Below are 15,504 nucleotides of genomic sequence, written 5' to 3' on the forward strand. Positions count from 1 at the left end.
CATAATTGTAACATAACATTACTTAGCAGCAATACAATGCAAAGTGCACTACCCTTATCTTGATTGCCTGTTTAAGAATTTTAAACACCTGGTATATTACAAAATGAAGTTACTGATACTTGTCAAAACAGGGAGAGAATAGTTGTGTTCCTATATACATCCCTAACATGTGTTTATTATATAAATAATACAATATCACCATATACATTGCATATATCCAGAGGTTACTGATTAATCAGTTTGTTAGTACTTTAAATGTAAAGATGTATTTTCTACAAAAAAATAGGAAACAGTGCCCTCTAAAGGCCTTCTGGGTCAGAAAATGTGGTCGTGAGTTACTTTATTTATGAGGGGGCCTTTTGAAACAGCACCTACAAAATCACACACGTGAACCTATGCTTGAAGACGTGTTTTTCCCTCAGACCATAAATTTCAGTCCTGAGACTTACTATTAGTTATAAATATTGTTATTTTTCTCTTAAAAGGTCTTTTTCTCCATGCAATAATTAGTGCTGATAATGGCTATTCAATTCCTTTATTTCTATATATCTGGACTTCTGTGACTTTCTCTTAAACTGTTAATTACCATGCTGAGTAAAATTAAATGTGAGAAATTCCACCTAGGGCAGCAGAGCTAAGCCCAGCACTGCACATTTTTGAGACACATCAATTTGCAATATGGCTCACTTCAAGTCACTAATGGCTCCCTAATGGTACATTTTTATCCCTTCATTAGATAAGAGAGGTTTCCTACAATAATAGCACCTGTTTGCTGTTAAGTGAAACATAATGCAGGAATAAATGCCACAGTTATTTCTAAAATAATGGAGAGCTCAAACATATTATCCAATCCCAAATGACAGCTATCCACACCTACTGAAGCTGACTCCAGTTTTCCTGACACTCAAAAGATTGATGTCTCTTAATACCTTTACTTTCTAGCAAGAGAGAACTGTTTTAATTCAGATTCCCTAAAACGTATTATCTCTGTCAAAAGTAACATAACTCTTATTGCTTTATCATACTGTAGTCACCAGGGTTTGAGTCTCATTAGCTGTTTAAACCACATACTGTCTCTCAGTATTACCATGGGCTCATTTTCCTAGCTATTAATAATTTATTATTTGAATAATTTATAATTTTAAAATTAAGAATTTGCCTCCTGTCCTGTTTTGCGTTTTTCAAGTGCATAAATTTTAGAAATAAACAGACAGGTATTATGTATCTTTCACAATTTTCATTTATCCAGTCAACAACAAATTCAATCTCATCCTACAGTTTTCAGAAGTTCTTTGAATAGTTTTAATAAGGGCAAGAGAAACTAAACAGAGTAATGAAGGATATGTGTTAACTGAATTATTTAAATGAAGTCATCTTTAGGACAATGCCACAATGTCTCTTCTGGCTCTAGTTAATATTGGTTAGGTCCCTGGCCATCCTACTCTGTTTAGGTTTTGCACAAGTGCCTCTTGAGGAAAGCTCCAGTGGCAAGAGGTTTTTTGTTCAACAGATTTTTGAACTGCAAGAAATGGAAATTAAATACTTTAAGATCTATACAGTCAGAGGCAGTAGTAATTTAAAAGGTAGATTTTTCTTTTATGAAACAGCCCTATAAGTAAAAATTGACCTAAGTAATTTCCTAATCTGAGGTGACTCTGAGTCATCAGAATGAAACAACATCCCCCATCTGAACTCTAAAAACCAATGAACTAGCAGGAAAAAAAATACAATATTAAGAAACTAGAATTTTGAGTTGCAATAGAGGATTTTTTTTATTTTTCCCGGTGGTTGTTTTTTTTTTTTTTTTCTTTGAACAACTGAATAGCCATGCTGGTGATTGCCTTTGCCTCCACTCCTTCTCTCCCACAGGAACAACCTTGAAAGGAACCAGTAAAAAATCCCATTTACTTACCATACCAAGATTACTTTTCACTTTGCTGGTACACGATTTTATATTAAAAACACAGAACTTACCTTTGCACCTAATTCATTATATTGGAGCTTCAAAGCTGTAAGCCTTTCATCCAGTTCCTTTGGGTTCTCAGTCTGCTGCTTCTGAACAATTTGCCTCCCAGTTTTTATCACTGTTTCCACTTCAGACTTCACCTCACTCAGGTTTTTATATAATTTCTAATCAAATAGAAATATAAAAGTGAAACACCACCATTAAAACATGAAAACTAGAAAAGACCATTGGAAGTATTCAGAATCTAAATTCAGAACAGTCCATCTTTACCAACAGTGACCTCAACAACATGTCACTAAAGCCTAATTAACTAAACTAATAACTAAACTAATTTTAGTGTTAGAAATGTTATACATGAGAAACATGGTTTAGTCTGTGACAGAGGTTGTTTTAAAACTTGTGGAATGCAGTATTTAAAACAACAACAGGTATCTTCTGTTAACTCATACATAATGTTGGACGTATTCGAACAACAAATACCCATTAGTTTTTAAAATCTGTCATTTTTTTCATACTGCTAAATCTAGAGACTGGAAGGATAGAGGATTACCCCTACATTTATTAAGTGTCATACTCTAAAAAATTTAGTTAATAAAAGTAACCAAATGAGGTGGACCTACAGTTACTACTTTATTTACTTAGAGTAGTATGTATATAGTCTAACTCCTTTCTAGGTGCTTAATATGATAATAAATTCTTCATTCCTGAAAAGTGGCCAACAAACTGGGAAGCTGTTGTATGATGCACATAAAATTGTCTAAATTCTGAACATATAATACAACTTGATTTTGAAAAACAGGAACATTATGAGAATCCTATTAGTTAAAGATGCTCTAAAATCACTATAACTTTTCCACAAAATATATCAGGGTTGCAAAAGCCAGCTGCTGAGTGAAGACATATTAATTCAGTACAGAGCTTCTAACTACCACATCATTTTAATAAGAATGCCATTCTCACAAGAATATGAATTTAAGTGCAAAATTTTTCTTCTTTCATTTAAGAAAAATGAAAGATGTAAAGCAATAACATTGACTTGTCCCATGCTCATTTTTAAAATTTAAATGCTTTCTACATTTACATCTGAAGGAAGCTGGGAAGGGGAAATCTTCAGGCATGCCATTGCCCCAGTAAAAACAGGACCCACAGAAAAAACCCAACAAACAAACCAAACAAAGCTGAAAAAAAAAAACCCAAAAAACCAAAACTAAAAAAGCCCAACCCCCCCCCCCCAAAAAAAAACCCTCAAAAAAACCCCAGCTACTTTTGCTGTTATAATCTTCTTTTTATGATCATCATCAAGAATGAGGCGTTTAGCTTTATTTATTTAAGGGGAGCAGGATTATAGTGATATTAAAGGAATATGTACAGATGTTTGTCATATTCTTTAGGACATATTCAGATCAACTTTTGCTCTTGAACTGAGAGAAAACCATAGCATGCCATCTTCTCATGGAAGTTTTAATCTATGGCTCTCCATTTTGCTTTGTGTTTCCTGATTAAAATAGATTTGTGTTCCATAACACCTCTTTACCTCTTTTGGTCATGTCACAGAGTTCCATGACTATAGAATGTTGCAGAAAATAGAGCCAATATGGGGAGATAAATTCAATTGCAGGACAGAAACTGGGAATTAGAAAGGGACCCTAAATAGCATTCTCACATAGTGAAAGTGCACATCTAGAGTTCTGAAGGGAAATTTTGTTGTTTTCCTGGGGTTTTTGTTTGTTTGGGTTTTGGGTTTTTTTGTGCAACAGATACTTTGTTTCTCATCTACATGTAGGACAATAATCTCTAATTTTTAGCTTTCTTTGCATAAAGCCAATAGAAAGACAGCATCCTGAATACTCACCATGCAATGATCCAGCTGTGACTGTACTACTTCCTGCTCAACACTCTTCATCTCCAGCTTGGGCACCTGCAATTTCACTTCATCTAGAATTCTTTTACATTCTTGGAGGCGCTGTTCAAAGTTGGCTGGCTTCTGAAACAAGCGAAACTTCACGGACACATCCTGCAGCTTTTTCTGAAAAGGAAACATGAGCAAGTAGAAAGCGTGAAATCAAATCAATGCTGAAGACAAGTCTTAGTCCTGTTACAGAATACTTGGAATACATTGTCAATCAGCAATTTCTTATCAAAAGAATATAAAATGCTTGTGAAAATGCCAGTGGCAGACAATCTTGGATCTTCACTGGAGGATAAAAATTCCTCCATCATCCAGGGCACTGGATGCAGCACAGCCTCTGACTAAACAGCCTGAATACACACATAAAGAAAGGGAGAAAATTTATATTTTTCAATATATAAAATGTTCAGGGGTGTGGGGAGAAGACAAATTTAATCATTTGAGGATAAGCCATTCACATTGCAGAGTGAATGTTCTTCAACTCTAACAGTTGCTGCTTCTTGGTATGAGGAAGGAAATTTTTAGTCCTTCAAAGAAACCTAAATAATGTGGCTTGGCAGTAAGTAGGTCTAGCACAAACCCCAAGATTTAGAGTATAAAATTGATTTATATTTCAATTTAAAAAAAGCCTGACCTAAAGTAAAAAGAAAGCAATTTGAAGGCAGAAAAAAACTGTGACAAGCTTGGTCTCTAATTTCACCATTTTCACAATTTTCTATCTTTGTGCACTAATTAGACTGCTTGCTCACATGATCTCTAGCTCAGGGGAAAGGGAAATAATTAAAAATAAAGAAAAGGAATTTTAATTATCCACTAGAAAAAGAACAAATTTCTCTATAGAAGTAAAGAGTGAAGTATTGTTGAATAAGTTTTTCAACTCTCTTGGGAACAAAAAAAAAAAGAACAAATGTCACTAAGAAATAGCTAAGTAATTAAATAGGAACTCAGCATTTGCAAACACACTTCCAATTTTTTTATCTTCAAATCCTGGACGCTTAATTCCACTACAGTGTGGCCTGTGCCATACAGATTTGAGGAAAAACTGTAACAAGGCTTAGAATTGGTCTTTACATTGGTAAAAACCCTTCTGACATCTATCAGGTTTCTGAAAAGTAGGCAGAAATCATGAGCAGCAGACAACCTGGAGTACCACAGAAAAGTGTGTAAATACCCAGCAGCTCCTTCCAACAACTTTCCTCTTTAAACACTTTTCATGAATTTCAGATCCAATGAGATAAGAAAGGAAATCTTTCTGTCTAGGAATAAGTGGACAATTGAATTAAAAGTAGGGAACAAGGGTAGGAATAAGTGGCCTTATTTTTTCTTCAGTGTGTTTGCATACACTAAATTTTTATGTAATTTGTTTTTAACTCTCTCCAGTTTGAGGAAGGCCAAATCCTGTGAGAATCTTGCATTGCCACGTCTGTATCAGTTACCATTTGTGTTGGTCAATGCATTAAAAGTTACTTAGAAAATTTAGAGAATTACAATATTAATAGCAGAGAAAACTAAAGCCATCTGTGAAGAGTCACTCAAGAACTGAAAAGTACTGAGGATCTGTAGGGGGGAAAATAAGCTTGATATACAAGTGGGATCTAATTTGTCATTTAGCACTCTCACTTAAGTTCTGTCAGATAACCATAACAGCTATATTGTACATTTATATTTATCACCAACAGTTTTAAAATAATATTATATCAATGCTTAAAAGCAGCAAAGTAATCAAAGTGGGTATTTGAAACAATTTGGAACATAAAGAAACCAAAAATGTTTTGTACCTGACACAGCATAAAAGTCATGTATAAAGACATTTTATACCAGAATAATGTGTTCATTTCTGCTCACTTTGTTTCAAAAAGTCATTTTTAAAATAGAAAATTTATAAATAATTACAGGAAAATGAAAGGCCTTTATCTGAGAGTCTCATTATGCTTTAACATATTTGTCAGTCTAGAGAAGAGACAACTGAGACAATTGTATTCAAAAAGTTGACCAGAAAAAGCATTCGGTACTGAATTGCAAAAAATAACCATTCATTAGAAAAGATTTTACATTCATGTAACAATTCTCAGCCTGTTAGGACTAACTAGGTGCTATACCACTATGGCAGAAATAGATGTTTATTTTCCTAATCATACTTTTTCCCTTAAATTTAAAAATCAGAACTCAGCTCTCCGCCTACAATAATCTAAAAAGCCACGATAAATTTGGCTGCCGTTAACAGTTGCTTCAAAATCTCAATGCATTTATTTATTTTCATAGTTGTTTACTTTATGCCTGAGTAATTGAATAATAGAATAAATATGTCAAATTAGAAAGATTACTTAGTAAAAAAAAAAAAAGAGGAAATTATTTATAAGTGAGAATGCTATTCAGAAAATAGTAAGTGAAGACTGATTTCATGAAATGTGTTTTATCACTAAAGGTAGCATAATGATTGGAAGGTATTCAAATGAGTTCAGCGGCCTAAAATCAAATATAGTCATAAATATATATAACAAAGGGCTCAGCTTCTACCTGCTTTGGTAGTTAATATTTCCATTATGCATGTAAATTACTACTTTTTTGTTTATATTTTATCTAATGTTAGCAAAGCAGTGTCTCAAGATGACCTCCACCAATTTTTCAAAAACCATAATGGTGCACATAATCAACTAGAGAAACATTACAAAGAAAAAAAAATGCCTGCAGAGAGGTGGACTAATAAAAAAGGCACCCAGAAAGGGTTGTGCTCTCTTGTATGTTCTTGAATTCACAAACATTTATTTACACAGTCATCTGATGCCAGCATTTCACTGATGAAATATGGGCAACTTCACAGCTGCCATGGAGACCATCAGAAGGTGAGTTAGTATGAAGAAAGACTGAAAATTGAAGAAACATAAATATTCTCAACAAAGAAATCTAGTCCTGTATATAAGATGAAAAATTAAAAAAAGTCAAATTGTTAATTTCAAATAATTAACTGCTAAAAAGCAATTAACGATACCCATAATAAAAATTAAAACACAAACTGAGGTGCCTAGAAATACTTGACAGGGATGAATTGAAAAATGACAATAATTAAATTGTCTTTCTAATTATTATGAAATTTTTTTTGCTACCTGCAAACAAAAGCCAACAAAACAATGAGAAACAGACCAGCAAAATAGTCAAGAACCTATCACTAATGGGTAAAAATGGGTAAAATGTGTATTTCTCACTGTTTGTTCAGTCTTCTTAATTTTTAAGAAGGTCTGTGTCTATCAAACTAGATGAAATAATGCATTATCTAACATTTTAAACTGATATCTGAATTGAGCTCAGCATAATTTGTATTTCAAATGCAGCTCTATTAAAGATTTCCAAATATTTTAATACATTTTGACAGTAAATATTTTCCAATACCTCAAAACTTACATCAAAACAGCCCCACTGTAGTTTTATCTTTTGAAACTTCAGCACATTCAAAGCATCCCCTATCACACGGTGTGCCTACCAGTTGGTTACATCAGTCCTGCACACCTTAGAACTGCTGCCAATGACACAGGAAGGCTGGAATAAAAAAATGAGCAGGAAGAGGATATGGATGGTATGCTTTACCCACTCTGATTTTCTGGCTAGAAAGGACTAGCTAAAGCAGAAGAAATACCTTAAGAATACTTCAAGGTAGAGTAATAATACCACTCATACTAATTTGAATGAGAGAAGGAAAAATGGTAGAAATAAAATTTGCCCACCTGTGCCACATCAATTTGGGAAAGCACTCTTTTGGCAGCATCCTTACCCCGGTTTCTTTTCTTCATTTCTTCCAAACTAATCTCGTGGCTTGTTAACTCAGATTGTATTTTCTGTTGGAAAACAAAGACAGCAATCAGCAAGGTTTGAGGGAAAATTGCATGCTATTTAAATTATTTGGACCAGTTGACTTTGAACCACGTTGGACAGCAGTTCCAGTCTGTAGAGCCCTGCCAGCAGCACGAGGGAGGTGCCCCTGCCCCTCTGCTCAGTCCTGTGTCCAGCTCTGGCCTTCTCAGGGCAAGAGAGACATGGAGCTCCCGGAGCAGCTCCAGCAGAGTGGGACAAGGGGTGGTCAGGACTGAATGTGGATTTATTTTTTTCTGTCGGAAAACAACAGTTTCCATTGGTAAGAATATTAAAAATTAATCATAGAAAAAAATAGAAAAGTTATTTCTTCACTATTCTTAATTCTTCTCATTTTCACAGTTATCACCAGGCAAGTTGAGACAAAACTGATTAAGTGTCCCGAAAGTTTAACATCATCTTCATGTTAGAGAGATGTGCCATATCTAAAACAGTACACAATTTTTGGCATGCTACTGACCAGAATCTATGTTCAATATCAGTCTTCTGTAGCTGAATGCACAATGACACACAGTTCATTATTATACTAACTGCATGTATTTTCTAACACATATTGCTTGTTATTGTCTGTCTGCAAAATCAGAGTGTGATCCAAAGAAAAACAGCAGGTTATTTTGGTTCACCATTAATCAACCATATAAGACAAAATTACTTAAGCAGTGCTGGCTAGTGCAATATAATGGAAAAGAAGTCCCAGAAAATATCTTCCCGATACTTCAGGAAGATTCACATATAATTATGTTTAAATTGTTAGAAAATAAGAAATTGTTATTAGCAGAATTTCTAGACAGCACCACTGAAAAGAATTACCCTATGAAATAAGGACACAAAGCTATGTTCCCATCATGAGATGCATTTGAGGCCATTACTCCTGCATTAAAAAGTGATTTTAAATTTAGTCTTTTTTTTTTTTTTAATGGCATATAGCATTTTTCAGATGCCCTGAAGACCAGCTATAATTTAAAATATATGTACATAAATTTATCTTACACCACAGTAACTTTAATAGTAAAAATTAATATAGGTGTATTTTTAATCACATTTTCATAGGTTATTAAGTACAAAGCTGTGTGCACCATACGCTGCCTACTTTATACTGCTATTACATGGTTATAATGACTGGTATATCATTATAATGTCCTGTGTATTTCAACACTTAACTGAAAGCAGGTTTTTACAAGTTATATTGAATGTGTATTGAAGTAAATTTTAAGAGAAAAAGAAAGATGCATGAAACCATTAAGTCTTTCCTAAGTTTAGTTGTAAGAATATATATATATGACTCTATATTATTCAGTACTATTTGGAGAATTAAAATATTTTTCTAAAGCAAAGTATTTGTAAAAGCAAAATGACTAGCAGAAAGCCCCCAATTTAGATGATTTTTTTCCTTCTAAAATTATAACATTTTTCTAAAAATTCATCTAAAATTATAATTTTTGATTTTTCCTATTTTGAGTTCTCCTTGACAGGGCTATTTAATGAATTGCCAGAAACACCTGGAGCACATAATATAAATTTTAAAAATATGATATTTAATTTTTGAGAAAACAAAACCGGTCAATTAAAAGAATTATTCTATCAAGAAGAGGAGGCTTATTTAATTGTTGAGCATTTATTTTGTCCTTGTCTAAGTTTAAAATTTCCCCCTGAAGTGTGTTTGAATTTTAACAGGATTATCTTCCATTTTTGTGCCACATGTGAACAAAACAGGCGGTGATTTAGAAAGTAACTGAAGCCAAATAATTTTTTCATGTCTTGGATTTTAGAACTGTATAAGGAAGAAACCAGTCTGAATGCTAAAAAAATATACCATATAAAACCAAGCATTTCAACAGTTTGCTTCCCCACCTCATCAACAAACCGGTTTTTGGTTGCATTTTCCAATTTACTTTGTTCAACCTCAGAGTCACTCTGAAAAGCTCATAATGGAACAGTTCTTATCTGAATAGGTCAGAACAACCCAGCACAGATAAGAGTAGTGTTTAAGCAATTAGGCATTTTGGGACATTGCATAGAGGTTGTTCTATTTTACTATTTTAAATTGATCTGCAGGAAAGAGATGAAGTGTCATCTTCTCTGACATCAAAATGTAGAATTGGAGAGAACAAACACATCAGAGGAAAGATTAAAAGAAAAGTTAGTAGGGCTTATAGCACGGAAAGCCTTTTTCTCTTTTTTATTTTTATGTGCTACTGCTGCTCACAGGCAGAAAATTAAATAATTCATTAACAGATATAAAAGAATTTATAGCACTTGCCTGTGATGTCCATTATCATTCAATTTTTAAATGACCACTTTGACTTTTGTGTCTCTTCTGACTCACCAATTTATTGCACGAACTTCTTAACATCCATAAGACAACACTAATTTTTCTTGTATTATCCCCATCTCTTCCTTTTTTCAGTGGTTCCTGTTTATTTACTTATTGGGATTTTTTAATAAAGAGCAAAACTCGCCTTCATTTAATTTCTAGTACATCAGAATATATTGTACTGTGTGTAACCAAGCAATAGTACTGTGCATAAATTATTGTGTCCTACAGGTTAGGGATTCTCACTTGCCATCACTGGCAATCTTTCAGGGAATGTGCAAAACTTTTATTCCTATTTATATGAAAGCATGTAACACACATAGAAGATGATGTTACAGCACAAATGACATATAGATAATTCTTAACTCAAACTGCATGCTTTGTTATGGACACTAACTTTCAAGAAATATTAACTGAAGAGTCCAAATGAGAAAAGAAAGTTCAAATAAGGTAGAACTATGACTGACAAGGCAATACTGAGCAAGTTGGACATGACAAATGCAGTTAAAAACAATGTTCAGATACTATGGAGATCTGCAGAGGGTGAAAACCTGCATAGTAGAGAAATCTGCATAGATATTCAAACTTAATATATTAACAAAATGTAAGCTTTTGAATAACAATTATCAGCTCTTCCCTCTGACCACTGATCCACACATGGCTGAACAAAACAATCCTCACAATTTCCAGCAGAGGAAAGGAAAGCGTAGATAACTTAAACACTTTCCTCAGTAGACAATTGTGAGTTCTTTGTCCCAAAATATTAGTCTGAAGGCAATGAGGCACAGCATCATCTTGTCAGGTGACATCTTGAACAACTGAACCATTCTGCCATTGTATCATCCCATTAACTTTAGTTTTGAACAAAGCACAAAGATATTATAAAAACAGTATAATAGGCACCTTCACTTCGAAAACAGCCAAGCATGTAGTGCTTAACTCCACAGAAATGAAAATATACAAGGATTTTATTGCAAAAGCAGATTATTTTTGTACTTTCCAAAAACACAGTATTAAGTTATTTTCTACACCACAATTTATATAGTTGACTGGGGAGAACGACAGACAAAGTGTTTTGTCACACGCAGGTGAGACATGAAATAAGTTGATTTTCTTTCCCATAATGTAAAAATATTCATGTAGTCACTCAGACTAAGCATAAATACAAAGTAGAAATTCTCTCTTCCATCAAGAGTCATTGAATAACAAAGCTACAAATAATTATTTGAAAATATTTTGTCATACAAACGTAATATTTTCAGTACAGATTTCTTTTTCTTCTGTCAGTTAAAGAATACTTTAAAAACAGCCACCAACTGCAAATTCTTGTGATGATGACTTCATTCTCTGTATTATTTTGGTAAGTTAAGAAATATGAAAAATTCTTCCACCAGGATCATGAGATCAAGCATACAAGCAAATAATCTTTTCTTTTGCAATATTGCTTGAGATTTTACTTCACTCAAGATTTTGTCATAATTGGGCCTTGAGTAATCTGAACTGATTTATCTGAGTGGTTGGCTGAAACATCATTTTTAGCTGTACTCCAAATAATTCAGGAAGAACTGCCTTTCTAGCATTAAAGTCTTAGCACCACATGGTGGAGTAAGAAGCACACAGAATTTACATTGAAAAGTAACAGCACACATTGGACTCCCCTTTCTTTCTGTCAAGTTTCTGAATAAACTAAACTGATCATTTCACTTAAAAAAGAGGAGCTAAATATAATTTTTTTCCTCAGATTAATTTCTGATCAGCTGACACAAAGATTATTCCTCCTATGAATGCTTTAAATGGATTTGAAATTTTTGAAGCAAACACACAGAGCTCCCAAGCTCAGCACCTTTCTGATTATAGATTCCCCCATGTGTTTTTTTCGAAATGCAACACATATTGCTGAGTGGGTTGCTAAATCCCTCAGCATGGATAAACTGATCCCTGCCCAGAAAGCACCATCACTGACTGGAGGATTCCCATTCCAGCTGTGCAGACACTGTGGTAGGTTCCCTACATGAATGAACTGTTTCCAGCTCTACAAAAGAATGGAGCCAGCAGAGCTCCACAGGAGATGTGGCCATTCAGGATCTGCCTGTTCTGCCACTGGCTGGGGTGGCTCTTTGCTGGAGGAATGGCTCAGTCTCTCTACCCACATAAAAATGTTTGTTTATTCCCTCTCCCTCTAAGGATTTTAAAGAGATTCACAACTGAAGTTCAGAGAACCTCAATATTTGCTTTAGACCTGTTCAGCTGTTAATTAAGTTTTTTTTCATTAGGTCTCACTGGCACCATAAAATGAAAACATGAAAGGGAAAAACTCAGCAGTGTCTATGCTGGTTTTCCCACAGTGGATGTAATACAATCAGGTGAACCTGACATTAGACAATAAAATCTCCAGAAAAAGAAAAAGTTCTACAAAGGCACTGAGCTGAAATCTTCTTATGAAAGTATGATAATTAAGGTTGATTGGGTTTTATTCTGCTTCAGTTTTTGAAGCTCTGAATTACTTCATTTTACCCAGTCTGTAGTAATTCCCAATATGGTACCTGACAATGCACATAAATCAGATGGATCCATGGGGCATGTGAAACATGTAAGGGTCCAAACACACCAGAAAAAACCTACATTTTCATTTTTTTTTTCTTATGTGTTCACTTCATATAATTACAAGATGAGAAATTAAAGAAATGCATCTTTCAAAATGCTTTTTTTATCTATTTAAAAAAATTGCTTATATAATTCATATTTCTGTGAAGAAGAAAAGTAATTCAAGAGAGTCAAGAGATAGGTAACATTGTTTAGGATTCAAATAGAAGCAATTTTTTTCTAAATCTGATATTATACTGATATAAACTAGAAGAAAATGAAGTAGGATAAAAATTATTTTCAAAATAAGACTGAATCCAGATGTGATCCCATTTTACAAATATAGCATTTATAATCCCAACATACATATAAAAATATCTGCATGTACTCCAAGCACACACACACAAAAAGCAACTGAAAGGTACACCCATCTACATGTTAATTCAAAAGACATAGTAACAGTTAAAAAATTATTTTCAGGGCTGCATATATTCAGCTCTGAATATATTTAAGATTGTCTAAGGTACTCTATAGAAGATTATTATTTTTCAGAATTATTTAGAACTCTACAGGCATGTAGAGTTCTAAAGAAACCCATTATTGAATATCTCTTCTAATATCATTATAAAAGCACTCTTTCTCAACTTCCCTCTAGCTTTTTTCCCTGTTTACTTTCATAATGTGACTGCCTAAATTTAGATGGAATTAACAGAGAAATTGAGGTATATAACACTGTAGAGTGTTGATAGTTTTATTGCAGAGATGTTTGGTTTTATTCCATTCATATTCTTACCCTCTTAATGCTGCAGTAAAGCAGACCTTGCAGAAGAAAGAAAGAAAAAGCAAAAATGATAATTAGATGTACATTTTTATTTCAAAAGCTAAATAAACCATGTGTAAAGACTGGGAAAAGCTTTTTCCATTGAACTTCCATGAGCTGTAAAAATGAAAATATAAGTACATTGAAATGCCCATTATGAAATAATTATCAATGCTGTCTATGTTTCAATAATTTATTAATAAACCACATAATCAACTTTGCAAAAGAGTCATGTAAGAGTAGTGAGGATGATGAGTTTCCTTTTCTAGGAAGGGAGCTGGATTTTAAAGAACCATGTTGTTTATCCTTGCCCTTTTAAAATTACTGCATAGTCTTCCATGACATTTACAGTCCTTTACATCTTCTATAAAGAAGACCTTCTGATCATCTTCTGATATAAATCAGAAGGAAAAAATGACTTTTCTAGGAGAATACCTTAAACTTCTCAAAGTAATCCCACACAAAATTTGCTTGCACTTTCACGCTGATCATGTTGCAAATCCTCTTTAATGAGAGGCTGGGACAACCAAAGACTCTTTGGTTAATTAAGAAAACTAGTAAACATGTAAGCTCAACCTGTGTGCAACTTACCTGTGCTTCCTGAGGGACCTGTGCTGCATCCACTCTGTCGGCAGTGTAGGCTGTTAGCTGCTTGTCAATAGCAGCCAGAGACTCTTGGATCAGGCGCAGGGTTTTGTCAGTCTCCTGTGCAGATTGAATACTCTGCTCAAGACTTTTCTGTCTTCTCACGGCCTAGAAACAATGACAATGTTATCAGCATTCAAAGTAATAATGCATATAGTACATTTTTTTCCACACTTTTTTTTTTCCCCAACAAAGTTCAGGCAAAGAATCAGACACAGAGTTCCTGACTTGTGCCCATCCACCTTTTTGTAGGATAAATTGCGCATCTTTCTGCCACCCATTCAGTTTTCTCCTTAAGAAACAAACAACACTCAGATTGCACAGAGAAGTTCTAAAAAGCAAAGGATCCCCAAACAAAACCAAAGTGTAAACGGAGGATTTCTATTCAGAGTGCAAGATGGTAAAGCTGCACAAGCAAACCATCCTGACAGTGCTGTCTTTCTTTCTGAGGCAGAGAGGTCCTCCTGATCTTGTTATATAATTCAAGAGACTTTGTTTACTGAGAATAGGGTTACTGTCATCACAATCCTATCCAAAGCAATCCACCTCAGTAAGTGAGAGGGATAAAGACTCTGTTGAGCTGGATTTCTCTTATATGAAGCATAAATAGCTGTTTGGAAGAGGCAATGCCTACTTTCTTCCTCCTGTGGGGAAAAAAAACTAAGTTGAATCTTGCTTCTACTCCACCAGCAGTGCCGGCACGGTTTTTTACCCAATCCTATTTTGGAGAAGGATGTTTTCCTTTCAAAGGAGCTCAGTTTATGGTTTAACAAATCAGGACAATAAATTCTCCATCCAAGTTGTCCTTAGAAGACACATATATTAAACACTTCACATAAATGAGTCAACTTTAAATAGTATTTGCAACATTTTAATAAGGCATTTATCGGGTAACAAATAACCTGGTACATTCTTCCATCTGTCATTGTGTCTACCCACAGACTCATATTTTATTTGGACCCCAGCTACTGCCTTGCAGAGTTTCTGCTTTATACAAAGCACACAATAATTACCAACAACTTCAAATACAACACAGTTTTTCTCTGTACAAGTCCAGCCATATTGCTGCCCACAGAACAAGGTGGCTAACCTTATTTGACATGAATCAAAGGTGAAAGCAAACACCCTTTAAATAACATTTCTAGGTATCCTGCCATTTTTCAAGTCAAATCACACTTTTTCTCTCTGGTAAACCAGCTATACTTTAATTTGATTTGATACCCATTACAACACTCTTGCCTTGAACAAAAATATCTCTCAGCAATTCAGTGAGAATATTTGATATATGTGCACCTTCTTCACAGAGCTCAGATTCTCACAGAGCTCCACGTATAACAAATGAAGAAGATGATTTCTTGTGAGCATTCTTCCTAGCTGTTTGACTTAGTTAAAGGATAGGAATC

General features: G+C 34.1%; 1 protein-coding gene across 1 annotated transcript in view; it reads right to left on the reverse strand.

Moving 5' to 3' along the window:
* Positions 1–15,504, reverse strand: part of DMD (dystrophin) — a 1,043,102-nt gene that overhangs the window by 611,125 nt on the left and 416,473 nt on the right. Inside the window, exons 29-32 of the mRNA XM_066545460.1 lie at positions 14,048–14,209; positions 7,595–7,705; positions 3,819–3,992; positions 1,975–2,130 (exon numbers count right to left, since the gene is read on the reverse strand). Of these exons, the coding sequence (XP_066401557.1) occupies positions 1,975–2,130; positions 3,819–3,992; positions 7,595–7,705; positions 14,048–14,209 (603 nt within the window). The remainder of the gene's footprint in view (positions 1–1,974; positions 2,131–3,818; positions 3,993–7,594; positions 7,706–14,047; positions 14,210–15,504) is intronic.

This window comes from Molothrus aeneus, chromosome 2 (genome assembly GCF_037042795.1).
Source record: "Molothrus aeneus isolate 106 chromosome 2, BPBGC_Maene_1.0, whole genome shotgun sequence".
Lineage (NCBI taxonomy): Eukaryota > Metazoa > Chordata > Aves > Passeriformes > Icteridae > Molothrus > Molothrus aeneus.